This window comes from Pithys albifrons, chromosome Z, assembly GCF_047495875.1.
Source record: "Pithys albifrons albifrons isolate INPA30051 chromosome Z, PitAlb_v1, whole genome shotgun sequence".
Lineage (NCBI taxonomy): Eukaryota > Metazoa > Chordata > Aves > Passeriformes > Thamnophilidae > Pithys > Pithys albifrons.
Genome location: NC_092497.1, coordinates 63,659,509 through 63,678,893, shown reverse-complemented (window position 1 = coordinate 63,678,893; position 19,385 = coordinate 63,659,509). Strand labels below are relative to the sequence as shown.

Below are 19,385 nucleotides of genomic sequence, written 5' to 3'. Positions count from 1 at the left end.
GATAGAGAGTATCTAAAACATTCCACTTCTTTCAGTTCAGACTATGTGAAACAGTGGAATTCCTGGACACATCTAGGAAGTAACATTCTTTCTGCTGCAGAGCACAAGTTTATTCAAATTTTTAATTCACGGGTTAAAAAGCACATTGGTCCATGGTGTTGAACAACAGTCCTGCATATCCTCAAAACTAAGATGATAAGTATTTTGATTGCCCAGTTGCTAATGAACTCCATGTGGCAAAGGGAGTTCTACTTCTACAAAGCCACTGTTCAATGAAAATTGGGTCTAAACCATTAAACAATATGTGGCAGACATAAAAACAAACATGAAGAGATCAAACAGTGAGGACATTGAGTTGTTAAGTGCTTGTAGCACTGAAAAACAAGGCTAAGAAGACATGACCTTGAATCTGTTGTTCACTCTTGTTGCAAGAGTGAATGACATTGTTTCTATATTCAGTCCTACTGAAGAGTCATTTTGCATTGCTTAGAATGGTTGGACACCTACCATTTAAACCTTCAGTTTCAGATATTTCTCGTTCAAGTGTTGAAAGATTGAAGAAATTAGTTAGGCTTATGGGAATCCAGGCAAATGGCATTCTGTATTTCCCCAACCGCTGACAAAAGGATTCAGCTTGTGCTCTCAGTTTTTCAATCTTCTCTTTTGTCTAAGACAAAGAAAATACTGACTGTTTGAAAAGTAATCAGTTATGGTAATGCTACCATAGGTAAAAATGTAAATTATATATTTCTAGCTCAGTAAATAATTTGCATTGTTAACTCTTTTTTTCTTGGTACATCACTGTCAGAATTGTAGCTGGTTTGATTTGTACACTCATCTCTCTTTCTTTTCAGTGTGTTCATTTGCATTCTAGAAATGGAGAAGACTGACCTTTTTGTAGTGACCCATACAGTTCAGCATGAACAATCACAATGAAATGCTAGCAGGTTCTACTTCTTTCAACAGATACTGAAAAAATATTCTACTGAAAGCAATACTCTAAAGGTGAGACGTGTGGAAGTCCAGCAAATAGTGTCAGCCTACTCCAGGGAGGTAAATGACCATGATTTTCTTGAACAGATCACACATTAACTGAACTTGTCAGCTACACACCACAACCGGTTGTCACCCCATCCAAATTAATAACGCCTCTGAGGCAAAAAATTTTTCTGCTAATTCTACATTTCAGTCATCTCCTTTCCTCACCTTTGTCTGCTTCACAACTCAAGAATTTGTCAGGATTGATTTCCAAAGGGCTCAGTAGTGAAAATGCATCCTCATTTCTCATAACTTCTTTCTGTCAGTTACAGACACCCAACTGCTTGCACCATGGATGCATTAACTTGTTTCCCCTCCAGTGTTCCTGATATTCTGTCCTATTTCAAAGGTCTGCTCTTTATCTGGTTGGGTTTTTTCCCCTTGAGCATAAACTTCCTTAATGGTTATTTACTTACCTTGCCAGCCTCGCTTTCTTTAAGAACCATATAGGGTTCTGCACAGTCTCCGATTTCTCCTTGCTGAAGCACTTTTTCTATCTACAAAAAACAATAAAATAAGACACTCACAAATGACAAATATCACCCAAATAGTAACATGTTGTTTCTCTAGCAGTATGAAAGAGTGTGCCTAAATGTTTCAACATAAATATCTTAAAACTGTTTATGGAGTGACTGATACTAAACCTCCTAGTTTTCTCTCTGTTGGAGAGCAGAAAACATATATGTGGCAACACCGTCAATCAGTTATTCCTGCATTTTCACTGAAATCAAGAAAATTAACACATTCCAAATGAGGTGATTCAGGTTAACTGAGTGACCGAATTAAACAAAAAAAAATGATGCAAAGAGCACTAAACCAAAGTTTGGTAAAGCATGTAAATACAATTTTTAAAAGTGCCTTATTTCACTATCCTTTAATTTCCCTTAGGCAGATAGGAAATTTTACTTAGTGAAAATAGAACACATAGTACCAACTTCTAAGACTGAAAGTGAGATGCACCAAGGGGACACCTGTACACATACTATTAAAAACTATCAGAATTCATCTCATCTAGAGGAAACCCATGTTTGTCAGCTCCATGAACTCAAACAGGCACAGGAAGAGGGGTGTTGAAGTAGCACTGTAACACACCTTTATTACCAGGTATATATCTGATGAGGGATAAGTGACAGAAAATACTGCAGATCTTGCCTGAGTAGACAAGTCAATGGAAGGTGTATGAGCACGCAAGAATCCTTTTAATGAGTCAGGGTTGAGGTCACAGTGAAAATTTTCTGAAATCTTGAAAAGAAAAAGGATTAAAATATATTGCAAAGAAAAAGTGCTTCAAATTTTATTTTAAAACAAGTCAAAAGTAGTAATTAGAAGTATAAAATAAACTATTGCAAGCATGTGAGTTTGACTGAATAAAAAGAATCCTGGAGCAGACTGCATGTATGAAAAAGTTGCAGGTGTTTTGTATGTTTTCCTAAATTATTACACCAGAGCTAAAAACCCAAGCCAACTAAAAAAACCCCAACAACTATATGCACACTTACCTTTTTTCTTTCCTTTATGTCATAGAGAGCTATGCATGCAAACAAAGGTTCAATCTCTATATCGAACCTGTTACGGGAAGACACACAAGACACTGATTGATATTGCTCTCTTATGGCTATGTATAATAAAAAAAATGAAGAGACTGTATTTTGACTGGCACTTTGATCAGGAAATAAGGAGAAATACTTAGTTCCATACCTCAACTCTCTCAGTGTCTCAAGGATTTTTTTATTAGTGCATTGTGCTTGATGATTTCAAGAGGAAAAGAAGGAAAGTAAACTGCATTCAATGTATTTTCTAAATTTGACAAACAGGTGGTCTCAGATACCAGTTAAAAATTATCATATCCTTCTGGATTCTTGTTTTCCCATTTTTGAAGTTGTGCTGGTTTGGGCTGGGGTAGAATTAATTTTCTTCACAGTGGCAGGTATGGGGCTGTGTTTTGGATTTGTTCTGAAAGCAGGGTTGATAATATAGATATGTTTCTGTTATTGCTGAGCAGGGATTGCACAGAGCCAAGGCCTTTTCTGATTTTCATACTGCCATGGTTATGAGGAGGCTGGGAGGCATGGGAGGTTGGAAGGAGACACAGCCAGCACAGGAGACTCAAACTGACAGAAGGGATATACAGATAAGACATCATGGTCGGTATAAAAAGTGGGGATAAGGAGGAAAGTGGGGATGTTTGGAGTGATATTGTTTGTTTTTCCATATAACCATTACATGTGATGGGTCTCTGCTCTCCTGGAGATGGCTGAACACCTGCCTACCCATGGGAAGCAGTAGCTTAATTCCTTGTTTTGCTCTGCTTGCATGTGCAACTTTTGCTTTCCCCACTAAACTGTCTGTGTCTTAAACCATGAGTTTTCTAGTTTTTCAATTCTCTCCCCAATCTCAGTGGTGGGGGAGTGAGTGAGTGGCTGCATGGGGCTTGGTTGCCAGCTGGGGCAAAACCACTACAGAAGTCCAGTAGTGTGTAGGAACCAATCTAGTTTGTTTGAAATACATAATGTGGGCTCACTCCCAACTCCTTTTAACCCTGTTAAAGTGTCCTATAAAGATGGATAGAAATAGTCCTCTGCTACACTAAGAAAGAAGACGTGATCACGTGAATTGCTGTACAGGACAGCTGCAATGGTATTGAAGGGTGAGCAGCTGTACACTACTGCAAACTGAGCAATAGTGAGCGAGGCTAATGAAGGATACTTACTTCAGAGTCTGCAGCTTCACCAAAATCCTGTTGCCCAGATGTTCCTTTGGGCAATCTGGCACTGGCCGTATCTCCACTGCATCTTCCTATCATTAAACAGTAATTGTAGTCATACTCAATTAAAACAACTATAAATTCACATACTTGCATGAAACCTTTCTGTGATGGTAGCTGGGCTGCTGCTACAGACTTCTCCCCACTCAGTGGGCATTTAATCTCTCCAGAGATGAAAGAAAATTGATTTATTATTTATGAATATTTACATTCTTGACCACTATCTGGCATTTACACAAGATATTTACACTTCTGGACCCCAAGTAAGAGTTGCAGTGAAGGGTGACAGCCTCACATAGCCCTATTACCAGCATATGGCTTGACCCACATTGAGAGGGGTATAATGGAGCCTCAGGCAACACACCAAATCCTAGTCCAACCCACTGGATGAAAATTGGAGACAGGTGACAGGAGCCCACAATGGCATGCTTCACCCTGTTGTTATCCAAGGGAGACACCTATCCAGGCCACAAACCCTGTTTTTGAACACTGGTGCATACTCATGCCAGGACAGCCAGCTGGGGAAGAGTAACAGGACAGCCAGCCTCCCAGCTCACCTCATCCACAGAGGGGTAGAGGGCGAGGAGCTCAGGGTGCCTGTTGGTGCGCCGCGCCTCCTCATTCTCCCTCTCAAACTCCTCAGCACTGACATGCCGCAGCAGGTTCTCCAAGCGCGGGTCTGGCTGCAGGCTGCGTAGGTCAAAGTCAGAGGAGGCACCTGTTGTCCTTGAAGCCTCCTCAGGGAGAGTATGGACATGTTGGGGTCCCACCTGTCAGAAAACAGCAAAAAGGCAAGCTGTGGCTTGAGCACTGGAGTGTCTTGGTGGTCTGGCAGAGGGGATCTTAATGCCATCTCTGCCATGAAGCCTAATGGCGAGGACTTGACGATATTACAGAGATCCTAAGACACTTCTTTTGAGCGAAGCTGCAGTATGTGATTGCTTTTCCCAAAGTTAAAAAAATGTACCTGGTAATTTGCATCGCCAGAATCTAGTGTTTCTGATTCAAATGTTTGTTTTTGAAGCATCTTGTGAAAATCCTTTCGGGATCCCTTGTCTTTCAGGCTACAAGCATCTGAGTTTCCTTGGTTCCTTTCTCAGACAAGCCCAGGAAAGTCAGGATAGCACGAGAAGGAGTTAAGGGAAAATAAAACAGAAAATATAAATAAAAAATATTACAGAACTGTAAAAATTGGTCTGCAAAAGAGCAGCATAGTGTAGGTTTTACACAAAAATGTGACATTTCACAACTTTAACCTGTTTAAACACACGCCTGCAACTCTATCATGTATATTAAGAACAGTTTTCAAAGGAAGAAAATTAATTCAGATCACTTTTGCACAGACCATGAGCCTGAGACAACTACACAACCACACTCACAAATTCAGCTCTGATCTCATCATCAGACATGGTGATTTTTTCAGTGACCCTATACATGGATTGGGATAATTTATCTTTTGCCTGATTCTGCTTCTGCAATTATGCATCCAGAAGCTTTGTGCTCTCACCCTGGACCTGGCTAGCATCCCAAGTTAATCGCAGGCAGCAATCTACTCCTTTCAAACAATGCCCATTTCTGAAGATGGCTATATCTATGGCACAACATAATGTTGTCTGCTGGCAGCTTTGCAAAATTTTGCAGCAAGGTACCAATTGTAAGTTACATTTTTGAGGCAGATGTTAAAAAACAGCAGGAATTCTGAAAAAAAGATACCAGATGCATGCAGAGCTCTGTTCCTTTCACTTTAGTATGCAATTTGCTAAATCTTGTGGTGGTCTTTTTGCAATCACCCTCCTTAGTTACAGGATCCTGCTTTGTTCATTTTCCTTTCCATAACACTCCCAAAGAAATGACCAAACATCTGAGTACTTTCATTAAAAAGCCACAATAAGCAATTATTGATCAGGGAGACACCTTTTTATTACATTTTGGGAGTAACTGAATTATATGCTCTGATGTGTTTCAATTTTAACTGTCTGCATTTTAATCATTTATCAGTTCACTGCAAAGAAAACTGAAGTCATAAAAGAAACAATTCCAGCTCTCCTTGGATACGACCTTGTTTTGAAACCATAAGAATCCAGAATGGAAGACAGGAATTCTGCATGACTTTAAGGTATTTAAGTATCCAAAAGAGGTTGTGTAGATTATTTTTTCACCAGCTGCGGTGGCAAATGATTAATGGAGAAATTTATGTACCTGAGTTCACACTTTGCCTCTAGTTTACATGCTACAATAGAGATGCCTTTCCCCTCCTGGAAAATTTATTTATATTGTTTATTTATTTTGAAAAGCATGGTAGCAATTAAAACTCACCAAGTGGCAAACAGCACACATGTCAATTTAATGGTCACACACCGAACTAAGAAAATGGAATGAGGAAAAAGGACAAAGGACAACTGAAAGGAGAAACAGACAGGCACAGGAATGAGTCTCCCATTCAGCCTCTGGCAACAACACATGGACTCCAGCTGTGTCCAGCTTCTCTGCCACATACTTTTCTGCCCTGGGGCACGAGGATCACCTCTGCTCATGCCATCCACAGAAGATTTCTCTGTCCCTGTTCTGAACCTTCACATTCATGAATGGATGAAAGTAATTTACACACTCATCTCATCCATAGCTCAGCATCCAGCAACCTATCATATGAATCTACCTGCTAAGAAGGCAACTACAGTTTTCCCAGTCTTTTTCAAAACAGTGGAAGGCCTTCTACAATTACTTTTTTCTCACTTTTCTCTTGATATCTTTTCTTCCTCTCCTCCCTGTTTTGAGATTAATGTCCAAAAATAATGTAAGATTTCCAGTAGTAATCTATCACTTGTTTATGTGATACTGCAACATATTTGACACTGTCTTGTTCTTTGCAATTTTGAATAACTTGCTTGAATTGTTAGCCACTGCCATCAAAGCTCAGCACTCTGGCAGAGTCCATTATCACATTTACCACAGAATCAATTGCTCAGTAAAGTTTTGGAATACAAATTGACCTCAACTGAATGAATGAAATAGTAAAACACGCAACAAAACTTTCCACGCATGTGTATTTCTATGGCTCCATTCACATTTCTACCAATACACCTACATTCAAAAATAGCTATGTTCCATTTTTCACCTCACCTACTTTACTGCCCAGTCCCTTCTCCTGTGCACAAACAAAGCTGTGTGCTGGCTCTTTACAGCTTGCTCAGAACAATACTGTGTGAAAGAGTTAGTACCCCTGCTCCAAACAGCACACGTGGAGACCCACAAAATCCACAAACCTATTTTTGGTGACTCACTGTGGAACAGTTCTGAGAATTCAATCAATTTCATCAGCACCTCTGGAGGAAGTATCTTAATCACTCCCAGCAGCTGCTCTACTGAGAAGCACAAGCTGCACAGTTAAACAATGCAATTCCTTTACAATCACTAGGAGTCAACATATAAAGCACTGCCTGCTGAAGTACATCATGTCAGAAAAACAGAGTAGCCAGGGCAGGCGAAGGGGCACAATGAAATGGCAGCAAATGTGCCAGCATTCTATTATCAACTGCCTCTACTGCTTCTTGAGAACAGGGCATAAGTGCAGGAGAGAATGAACAGGAAGTGTGACAGAAATACAGAGCTTCAAAAACCACTTTCTGAAGAAAAACAGGATGGGTTGATGGGGAAGGAGGCTAGACATCCCCATCTCCCAGACTCCCCCCTAAGAGTCTGGGGACAGACACCCCTGTACAGAAAGCACTGACTGAGAGTTCCCTTCACATTTAACATATAAAATGGAATAGAATGAAATGAAATTAAAATACAACAAACTAGACCAAAGGAAATCAAGTCACTTAAAAATACTACAGGCCCAGTTCTGCGTGTTGAACTACACTGACCTCAAATGCAGAGATATTTTTTTACTGGTGTAAAATAGTAAAGTTGGATATAACACTAATAATCCCATGAATACAACTCAATCACTGCTGCAAAGCCCATAATCCTCAAGTTTTCAGACACCATTAGGAATCAGATCATGCTGAATTTTCAGGCTTGGATAGGAGAAAAGCATGGAAATGTAATCTTTATCCTTGTTATCTTTTTTTTAGTGAGATCAAATAGTACTAGTATTCCTGATTTAGATATATCATCATTACAGACGGTTGATGTGAATTTCTCTCCACTTAACTTCCAGAGTGCCTGATAATTAAGAAGCAGATGCAACAGCATTTAGCAATAGCTCACCATCTCAAACAAAACATAGTAATTATATATGCTACAGAAAAATTAGTTCTTGTCTTCAATCACTGACTAAAATCATCATTCTATAGGATTACTTATAACAGCAAGCATCTCCTCTCTGATAAATAAGACTGAAGGTATTTTTTATTTTATTCAATTATATGTAACTTACTTTCGATTCACAATCAGCCACTCACGGATGTATGTCTGAACACAGTCTTTGACATGTGAGTCAAGTTCAATCCTGTGAAAAAAGCAACATATTGTAAAGATTTTAGCAAGTAAGCCATACTTTCAGGACAAAGAAATGTATCTAAGGATGGTACTCAGATAAAGGCCTTTCTATGAGCCCTCTTCTGTTATTTTGCTAAATGACTGTTTCTGGTTTAAAAATCCTGTGTACCACTTGAAATCCCTGATGCAGGTTTTTGTTACTGTGTTTATCAATTTACAAACATACATTTAACAGAGGTAACCCTTTGGCACACTACATATTTCCTAAGTATAACACCACTGTTGGTGTAAAATAGAGTAAAATGAAGTAAATTGTACCACCAACCCGACTTTGGGATTTTCAAAACATGGTAACAAGCCTCAGGATATAGAAAGATTTTTCCAGAGGCCTCAGCTCCTGGACTCTTGCAAATACATAGGTTTTATGTATGTTTTTGGTGCAATTTTCTCCTTCTCACAATGTAAAATGTAAAGAAGGACCCTAGGCTTTTAATCAGATAGCATAACAAAACTTTAAGATCTAAGAATATGTTATAATTCAATTTTATGATTTTCAAATAAATCTCATTTAATGTAGGGGGTTGTCAGTACTGCATGATAGACTGGATACTGTTCAGAACTGAAATGCTATCAGCCAAAAACAATGTCCATGAATTTGATGTCATGATGCTAAAGCATAATTCCCTTACCCCTACTCTAAAATTTTTTAATGGCCTATTCCAACGTAATTTGTAACATTTTCAGATCCAAACGAGTAAAAGAGTGGGTAGGATACACAAACAATTCAGGAATGGGTGAAAGGTATGATAATTTTTAGTACTTTCCACACAGAATTTGTAACAGATTTGCAACTGATTACCAAGATGGGGTAACAGCTGACTCGGGTCATTGTGTGCACTGGAGGAAGGAGCCTTGGGTGACACCACACTGTTGTGAGCCCCTGTCAAAAGTGGTTCCTGCATCTGGTTCAGGGGGGAGGTATGTTTGTAAGCAGGCAGCACTTTAACCCAGTTTGGTCAGTGCTGTCTGTTTCCTGCTCTCAGTGCACAAAGACATCAAAGACTGAATTGCCTGCAGGCCAATCTTTGGTACATGCCTCTCTGGTGTTCTCATCTTCCCTAACACATCCTGGCATCCTTGACCAGAATGTTCTGCAAAAACACTAATATCAATGATAGCAGTGAATGACTAAATGGCAAGCTGATGTGTAAAAAAAAAATCTGCTGAAAGCATATTTATTCGTATTGACTATTTCAGCTTTGCCGCAGACTCCTTGTAAGACCATTAATGTCTCTGTGGTGTAAATCAGGCCTAAAACTGATCATATAGCATAAGTCTACATGTTTTGTTATTGGAAAAACCAATACATAACTGTTGTTTCAAACATCAGGCATGTTGGGAAGTAACCTTGGAAACAGAAAAGAAATATTTTAGTTCTAATTTCAAAAGTTAAATACTTTAAAAAATATTTTTGTTAATCATTTAAATAAATGTGAACTTCAAGCACCAAAATATTCACTGTTTCCCACATCAATTCTCTCTCTCTCCAATGCACAGAAAAACAAGAATTCATTATAAAGACTGGAAATTTTTCTGTGAGTAACTTCAAGTGAAAACCACCTTTTCTGCAAATGTTAGACAATCCCCGAGGAGCTGTGGGATTCTCAGGTAACCTAGCATGGGGTACCTCATCCCTACTGCCTTTGTTCTCCCGACCTTCCTGAGATATGCACTGGGCCAAGAAGAAACTTGCTGACTGAGACCTTGTTTGGAGAGGGGTTCTCAGGTGGTCTGCAGTTGGCAAAAATCATACACATTTTGTTTCCTGCTTTGTCTCATTGCATTTTGTATGTTGGACAGAAAACACTGAAATTGTATAGGGCTCTTTTTTATATAGCAGACTTGTATGAATTAGAGCAGCCTACAGCAACTTTTGCAGGAACAGAGGGGGATGCAGGTCTACCCTGTGAGCCAAGACATGATAAACTAAGCCTGTTTGTTTCTTCAGCATTCAGGTTCAGCACAGCAGAGAATACAGACTATGCCATTCACTTCCTGAAATAAGTGCCAGACCCTTATCCCAAACACATTGCACAGTTAGCCATCTTTGCAGCAGACATAGCAGTTTAGGGCTAAACTGGTGCTGACTTCAAGTTTATCTCATGGTTACTGCTTGGAAAACTCAATAGGCCCTTGAGAATCTACTTAAAGGTATCATTTACAGTGAAATAGTCCTCGAAGAGTATTTTGTATACAATGCATAGACTCTCTTAAACCACATCAGAAAACTCTCTGACAGATTCTCTCATTCTGAAAAATTCTGTTTGCCCATGGTGTGCCTGCTTGTCAAACCATTTAAAAGTGCAGGACCACTGAGCGCCACTGTAAGCACATGCTACCTATGTAATTTAAGCTGTTGAAAACAGTGGTATTATTTCATCAATGTCAGCCTGAAACAGAAGGTGACTTCTACATTAGAAATTAACACTTTGTTTCCCATCTAAACCTTGAGAAATATGAACCAATTCCCAACCATTTAAGCAAGACAGGTACTGAGAAAGAGTCTTAGTGATCTGATCAATGTCACATAACATAAAACTGGCAAAAAGAAAAAACAATAAAAAGGAAAAAAAACCCCTCAATCTTATGCTTACTACATGATCCGAATCAACTTCTACCTCTGGCATCACAGCTGCAAAAATTTCATACTCTTCTCTTGCTCCTCTTTACTCTTCTTCCTTGTCTATGTCTACCTTGCTTCTGCTGCTACCAGCAAGCTTAGGAAGTTGTGTAAACACTTGCATAATTTTAAGTGTGCAAAGAGGCCTAATAGAATCAATGGCAAAGTTCAAAGCTCAAACATTCAGCAACTGTGTAATGGCTGTATGGATAGGAGAGTGAGGTGTTTGGATCAACATCTTTAAAACTATTTTTAAACCTGCAGCATTTCAAAGGGAGAGAAAATCTTCTTACCCATCTTCTGGCATAGAAGGTTGCAAAGTCCTGCACTCTTTGGGTGTAAAGACAACATCCAAGTCATCTTCAGGAAAGTTCCCAAGTTCTTGTGCTAGTTCTGAGTCCAAGTTGTTCAGCTGAGTCATTAGGAAGCCTTCAAAATCTACTGGGTCTACTGCGTCATAAAAGCAAGGCTAATGAGAAATAAAGAAGCATTTATTTTAGCAACAGACGTCTCTTTGTGATAGTGTAATTTAGGCTTATGTATTTAATTATTGTAATTGTTCCATTATTTACTAAACATCAGAAACAAACTTCTAACCTCCTAAACTAAGAACAAAAAAAGTGTAAGGACAGGTGACTAAAATGACAGTGACAGGCAGCACTAGCTGGCAGGGAGCTACTGCTGGGCAGGAGACATGAGACAAAACACACCAGGAATAACAAGGCCAAGTCTTGGAAGTTCATCAGAGTTAAGGACCAACTATAAGCACAATGGCTACTGTCATCATGAAGATGCCACTCATTTGAGGTGCTGTGCCTGAAAGACACTATTAGAAAAGCTGCGTGCTTTTGACTGCAAACAAAGTTCAGGAGAATATATATTCAAAATCAGAAGAATTATTGTTTTTCATCTCTGAATGCTACTGGTTTGTATGTTATTGGAGTTTTAATTTTATCACGTTTGTCAAGGATTTGTACAGTACTTGTGGAGAATATTACATAGAATTACTTAAGTTATTTCTGCAAACCTTAGATATTCACCATTTCTACACCACATGACATTGCACCTTGATAGAGAACAGTTGTACTTCACTATATTTAATTAGCCATTCTTTCACAGAATATCCAATCAGAACAAAGTTTAACAAGTACAAGCTCTACCACTCATACATGTTATTAAGCTGTTTGGTTCTTTTTATCTGTTTAGTGTCAAAAACAGAGGCAGAAATTCTTGTTTGATTTGGTACCTAGAGATGTTCCACATACACATAAATGTGACATCATATGATAAAGTGTGTGTTATTCTGTGTACAGATAAAACTGGAAATTATTTTACTTGCTATATAGCACAAAATAACACCCTGGATATCTTTAGGAAATAAAACATCTGTCCAGTTGAGTGGAGTCACTAAAATCTCTTCTCGTTGAATTTCTTTACAACTCAAAAATAGATCTAAGAACTGCAGCTTAAAAAAACATATACTTTCTGTTCCATGAGCTCCAGGAAGACACCTCAGCATAGCAAGAGTGTAGAAAATTAGTTATAGCATTTTAATAACAGTACTGGAATAACTTATTTACTAGGAGGAAGAATTCTAGCAAAAAATAGCTATCAAATCATCCTTGTCTGTAAAGAGCAAGGATTGTATTGCTCTTCCACATTGATTAGCACAAATACCTTGCACAAGGCTGTCTTTTGAAGCTGCCAGCAAAAAATAAGTACGTGGTGGTGTTGACGCGGTGTGGGGAAAGGAAGGCACCCAACATCCCTGGTATCAAAATTGCCTTTATATTCAGTGTTACTGTGGCTACTGTCTCCTCCAACATGAGTTCTTGAGTTATCCTCACACTTTCTTCTGCACAAATAAAATCTGCAAGTCTTTACTCATTAATAGTGAGTCCTGCTCATGCAAGGCTCCCATGGAAGTTGACAGGATTTTTGTCTGAGCATGAAGTGACATCTGCACATATCACTGTTACATCTATAACATCAGGAATTTTAGCTCAACAGGACAATGAGAAATTTCACAATTTATGAAACATGAAAGGGGCTCAACAATAGCAGAGCTCTGGTAATGCTGAACTAAAATGGCTCACACTTAATATACCACATTAGTCACTGCAAGATAAGAGGATGAGTTAAAAATGATTAGTGGCAAATACAAGCTTTGGAACCTTTTAGTGTTCTGGAAATATACATGGGGAAAATTTTCAGATAACAAAAGTCCAGAAATATCTTACAGGAGTGAAACATATTTAGAAGAAATGTGCTAGAAATATCTAGGAGAAGCAACCCAATTTAAACTTTTGAAAAGAAACAGATAGGGTAAATATTCCTGCTAATAACGTAGTACAGACCTTTGAACACAACCAAGAACCACCCTTTGCTCCAGGTTCCTCCGCTACAGGAAAACTATATTGATCTCTGTATAAATACAGTCTCTGAGCTCACCGCTCTGCCTGTCCATTCAAGGGATCAGTTGAATTATCTGAAAATAACTTTTGGAAAATCTCTCTGTTTCTTTGCTCTTTTTAGCCAAAGGGAAAACCTAAAACTATCAGCAAGTGCAGAAAACCATAAGGCAACCAACTAAAGAAGAACACTGTGCTGTTTTTAAGTTTAAGCACTATCTCTGTAATGCTGAGCATACTGGATCAACGGTTATAAGTAAATAGGGATTTTTATTTGACAAGGGGTTTTTATTAATTACCGGCACAACATCCTTAAAGCTCACTTACTGCACTGGACATATTAGTATATATATGTGTAAATCGATCTATATAGAAATGTCTAGATCTAAATATATTAAATATCTGTAAAAAATAAATAATAAAAATAAATATATAGCATATATATAGATCTACTAAAAACAAATCACAAAAGATTAAAGCGAAACACAGCTTAAAGTATACAAAGGCATAGTATACCTTTTCAGTTGCTGAAGAGGTAATGTTTTATATGCAAAATATTTTTGCTTAATACAATCTAATTTTTGATTAAGCATTGCACAACCTTTCAGAAGTCACACTTTTCCATTCTGACAAGTCAAATCCACCACATTTCACTGTATCTTCTTTTTCTAGTTTAATTGTTAATAATTATCTTTAATCACTAGTAGTATATGCTTTTGACTATCGTAAATTAGACACAAACAGAAAAAAGATAGTGTAAAAAGTAAATGTAAGTTGAGGGTAATCATCTTCCTAAGAACTAGTGTAAATTTTCAAAGGAAACAGAGATAATGGTTTAAGTAAGAAGCCAACATTCCTTTTCACACATCGCAAAAGTGTGCAAAACAGTTTTCTACAGAAAATGCCACAAATCATTACTGCAAACATACCTTTTTAAGGATGATGAATTAGAGGGATGTGGATTGTGACAGCACACAAAATGGCGCCTATGGTGTAATACTTGGTAAACGCAATGTTACTAAGTTTCTCAGGAGCAAAAGCGGCCGTCTGAATGCAGAAGAAGGAACTCAAGTCTCCTCAGGCCGAATAACCGCAAGGAACAAGTTAGACACCACAGCATTTCAGATTAAGGAAGTGAGTAGTGGCGGGTGGGCCCCCAGCACACAGGAAGCAACTGCTTACATCTAGTGTTCTACAATTTTCACGTTCACTGGTGCATAAAGACTTTTCCTGATTCTGCTTCTCAGATCTCACAAAAAGAAGTAAAAATTCAAAGGGTAGGGAGAGGGAGAGTACCAAAAGCATAGTTTCATTTATGGCATAGTATGTTTGTATAACACCTATCCTACTGAAAGGAGATAAAAAGACTTGGGATTTTTCCCCCTTGTTATGAGGGTAGTGTCATATGGTCTGACTTCTTTAGAGGGGTTACACATGGAAGGTTAAAGATGATTCGGAGACACATAACAGTTGACTCAATTATACCTATGCCAACTGGGGCACACTTTCGCGTTTCTCACTTAACATGCTTACACTACAGCACTGAAAAACAGTCAGTGTGCTGTCCTTGATGCTACCTCTGGAAACTGTGTATTAAGTCAAGCTCATTGAGCCTCTACCTTTCTTTTTTTCTCTTTATTCACTTATCTCCTGTGCAGGTTTTGGCAGAGGTACAGTTAATTTTCTACATAGTAAATATTATGGGGCTGTGTTTTGGATTTAGTCTGAAAACAGTGCTGGTAACACAGTGGTGTTTTCATTATTGCTGAGCAGTGTTTATGAAAAGCGACGTTTTTTTCTTCTCCTGGCAGCACCCTATCAATGAGGAGACTGGGGATCTACAAGAAGCTGGGAGGGGACACAGCCAGAAAAAGTGACCCCACCTGACCACAGGGATATTTCAGACCATATGGAATCATGCTCAGTACATAAAACTGGGGGAAGAAGGAGGAAGTGGGGAATATTTGGAATGATAGCATTTCTTTTCCCAAGTCACTGTTACTTGTGCAGAAGCCCTGTTCTGGAGATGGCTGAACAACAGCTTGCCTGTAGGAAGGTTTTGCTTTGCTTGTGCATGTGGCTTTTGCTTTACCTAGTAAAACTGTCTTTATCTCAACTCATGAGTTTTCTCACTTTTACTCATCCTATTATCTCCCCCATCCCACCAGGAGGAGAGAAGTGATGTGAGTGAGTGGCTTCACGGAGCTTAGTTGCCAGCTGGCAACACCACCTCCCTTTGCAGATGGCCTGTGATCACCACAAAAAGCATTTATTTGATGAAGTTGAATGTTTCCATCAAGGAAAGAATGTAATATACTCCAATACTTACTAATTAACTTTGATTTATAGTAATATACAGAAAGACTATTTCAGGCTCCAAGAAACAGTTTTTTTCTCAATTTTTTCAAATGCATAATTTCCTCAGAGAGGAAGCTAGTGGAAAGCAAGACAACTTAAGAAAATCACTTTATTTACCCTAAAACCATCAAGCAATGTAGATGCCAAACTTGTATAAAGAAGACAAACTCAGAACTTACCAGGTGAAGCGTAGAAAAGCCAGGGGTACTTAAGCTTCGTTGACAGAACTGTGCAAAGCCTGGTTGGAGAGTAAATTGCTTTCTTATTTCTGCAGAGGAGTGCCTTTAATTAAGCAGAGAAAAATCCTTTTAATTATAATTACCCCTGTATAAATTCCAAATGCCAGAGTTAAATCAATTTAGTCTCCTGTCCCAGTGTTTAGAAGTGTATTTTGCTAATGGTCTATACTTCTCCTATTTTGTAGTTGATGCAAACTTCAAAAAACATTTGCAGTCCTATGTAATTAAGATTCTGTTACTCTTCCAACAGATTTCTATCATTATATTGCAACCTGCACAACTAGGAAAGGCTATGCAAGAAAAAACAACCCTGCCTTAAGTGAAGTGTGACTGCAACAGCAATACTTGCAAGATTAAGTTCTGCAAAACAAAAATACAAGATAATAAAGCAGAGAAAGAAAAACGAACATCACAGATGCAAGCATTCTAATTGACCAAGGGATAAAACAAGACAGGAACACACACAGAACAGTATAAGCCCAGACTCATGTCAATAATGAAGTTTACTTTGAAAAGTCCCAGACAAACCAAAGAATTAATTTAAAAATCAGTGTACACTGTATCAGTGTCCTAGTTCAGCAGGAGGGACCAGCTAACCCTGTGTGGGGGTGATCAAAGCTGTGTATTCTACCCCCTCTATTCATTCCCCAAGGTCAATGGGCCATTAGCAGCAGCTGCCCAGGGAGCCATTATCACCTTCACACCCAGCCTGAGGGGGGCGGAGCTGCTAATGGGCCATCAGCAGTTCAACACCCCCTGGCTCCCAGAGTTAATCACCCATTGTGTGAGTCCCCGCCCAGGGGGAGGGACTGGGTGCTCCCTGAGGGTACATAAGTGGTGGGTAAGAAGACTTCGAAAACTTCTTGTCGGATCCAGAGGAGCAGCAGGACCTCGACAGGAGGAGATCACCGCTCTCGCCCAGACCACAGCCCTCGCCTGCACCAACAGGTTTTTTCTTTTCCTTTTGCTCTGGACTTGGGGGAGCCACAGGGGTCTCAGCACAAGGGCAAACAAACCCCCTTGGGTTTGTGCCGCAGGACACTGGGTTATACTGCTGGGGTTTTGTGAGTTGAAAGCAATTTCCCTTTTGTGTCAATGTTGTTATTGTAATATTATTATTAAATTTTAGGTCTGACTTATAATCTCTCTCGTGGTGAGTTCATTTCCCCTGCTGGTTCACCTTTAAACCAGCACAATCAGCTGAACATTTGAGGAAGAGACTTCTAAGTGCTAATTAGCCAATTTCATTAGAAGCAGAAATAGGCTAATATTGAATTCTTCAGAAGTCCCAGGGTGATAATAATGTACCAAGACTGAAAATTAAGTAATCAGAGTAGTTTTGTCATTTTTCATGAAAACTAATCAATTAATATTTAATATTATTTTAAATTATCAGCTTAAGAATAATCAGCCATGAAATGGTAACTAAACATCTACAATATATTTCACTATAAGTGTTCAGGACAAGAATTTTAAAACAAGACACAGTTAAGCAGATTCCAAGTAAAAATAATAACTTGCAGCCCACCAGAGTGGTCAAATGGGAGACAGGAAAACACAGAGGTAAAAAGACACCCCCTTTCATATGGGACTCTTCCAACTCCAGCAAGCATTAACAGGCATCTTAGAAGCACCAGACACCACAGAACAGATTTCCTGCTTGGTCTGCACTTTCTCTCCTCTGCAGCCTCCTGATTTCCATGACTACTCTACCTATTCTGTGACACTTTCTACTGCTGTTCTTAGCAAGTATGACAAAACCCTAAACTTGGCTCAATGCATTTCTGCTCATTTTAAGAAATAAGCACCTCACAGAAGGTATTAGAGGTATTAGGCCTGATTGAGAAAATAAAAGTTGCATAAATGAGAGTAGTCGCTTGTAGGTCAAAAGGCCATGCCAAGTGTGAGGGGGATATTGCTCCAATCTGAAATGCATAGTAACTGCAGACAGAACAAAGCCAGATTTATAGAGAAAGAAAAGAGATCCATTTGGAAGAGAATTTCCTACTCATCAGTGGTATTTAAAAAATCATAAAGGGGACTTTTTCAAGGGTATTCAATAATTATATAAGCAAGAAGCCTTGTAGGGAAAGTGACAAAGTCTGTGCATTCCTCAGATTATCTTTGACCTACCAAAAAAAAGCCCCAAACCTGCTTGTATATCAGAGTTGTTATTCATTTTCCCACTGCAAATAATCACAAATACTGCATGTGTGTACAAAGCTCAAATTACTCAAAATTATTATTTTCTTGCAAACTGAGTCAGTTTCTACCCTGTGCAGAAGTGCCTGTTACTGATGAAAATAATAGAGGTACCAGCAGATGTTGGCTTAATGTATCTTCAAACTGTGTCACAGTTTCTCCTGTAAATCATGATAAAAGACATCTCTGAAGTACACTACATATAGGGTCACCAGAACCTTTAAAAAGGAAATTATGGATTTTCAACTATAAAAGAGGAAGCACAAACATGGATGAAGGGCCAAATATGTTGTCTGGTAAAATCCTGTGCAAACCTAGCTAATTGAGAGCAAGTACATTTCTTACAGGCACTGACATCAGTTCCACTGTCTCACCAATAGAAAAAACCTCCAAACTAAAGCAGTTCAATGAATGACAAATCTTGTAATCTATAATGGTGACTAATGGTTCAGATGATTGATTTTATAGTTCTTCTATGATTGAAAGAAGAAAGGGAGAAGAAATACAGTAAGAATAACAGCAAAATACAGTAAAATTAATTTAAACCAACTCAGGAACTACTGACTAGATCTGCTAGGATTATGCAACTGAAAGACAGCTGCTAAAAGACGTTAAACCTAAAGCACAATTTAGGCACACTGACATGGAGAGAAGGTGGGTGTAACAGTCAGAGATCTGCATGGAAAGTTCTGAAACCTTAAAAACTGAGGTGGAAACAGAGGCCCTAGATGGCTCTTTGATAATGCCAGAATGGCTTTTGTCTATGACATGCCTGTTTTCTGATCAAAGAGCTACCTTAGACACTGTCCATGTACTGCCAGGAAAATAGTGGTCTACATTAATCTAGTGCATATCATGCCCTAACTTTTATGGAGGCTGCAGTCCATCTATGCCATGGCTATACTTCTACCCTCCTTTGCTGTACAGTAGCCCTGTTGATTCTGAAGAGAGCTTTACAGTCACCCTTAGCTGCAACATGATCTACCCATGTCCTAAAAGTCAGTAAGAAAAGAAGGCAAGTGGTTAAGGATGAATGCAGAGTCACTGAAAAATCTGAGAAAAACCCCTGTGGTCTCCACTCATTTGAAGCATGGGGACCATGAAATTGCACTAACCATTAAAATGTACATCCCCATAGACATGCCTGTTTATTAATAGTCTGATGATGTGTATGGTGGGCAACCAGGAAATGTGGACTGTAGTAAACTATGGTCCGAAAAGTTTGGCACTTATTGGTGTATTATTGGCAA

The 19,385-nt window shown here is 38.8% G+C and overlaps 1 protein-coding gene across 3 annotated transcripts in view; it reads right to left on the bottom strand.

The window, feature by feature from the left end:
• DOCK8 (dedicator of cytokinesis 8) overlaps positions 1 to 19,385 on the bottom strand; it is an 87,944-nt gene that overhangs the window by 54,387 nt on the left and 14,172 nt on the right. The window contains exons 2-11 of one of the 3 annotated variants that reach the window (XM_071579872.1): positions 15,874 to 15,976; positions 11,219 to 11,394; positions 8,184 to 8,255; positions 4,770 to 4,893; positions 4,360 to 4,572; positions 3,749 to 3,834; positions 2,538 to 2,604; positions 2,131 to 2,280; positions 1,455 to 1,535; positions 508 to 667 (exon numbers count right to left, since the gene is read on the bottom strand). In XM_071579872.1, coding sequence (XP_071435973.1) covers positions 508 to 667; positions 1,455 to 1,535; positions 2,131 to 2,280; positions 2,538 to 2,604; positions 3,749 to 3,834; positions 4,360 to 4,572; positions 4,770 to 4,893; positions 8,184 to 8,255; positions 11,219 to 11,394; positions 15,874 to 15,976 — 1,232 coding nt within the window. Of the gene's footprint in view, positions 1 to 507; positions 668 to 1,454; positions 1,536 to 2,130; positions 2,281 to 2,537; positions 2,605 to 3,748; positions 3,835 to 4,359; positions 4,573 to 4,769; positions 4,894 to 8,183; positions 8,256 to 11,218; positions 11,395 to 14,265; positions 14,403 to 15,873; positions 15,977 to 19,385 lie in introns of those variants that run through there. The other 2 variants (XM_071579873.1, XM_071579874.1) reach the window with 2 other exon arrangements.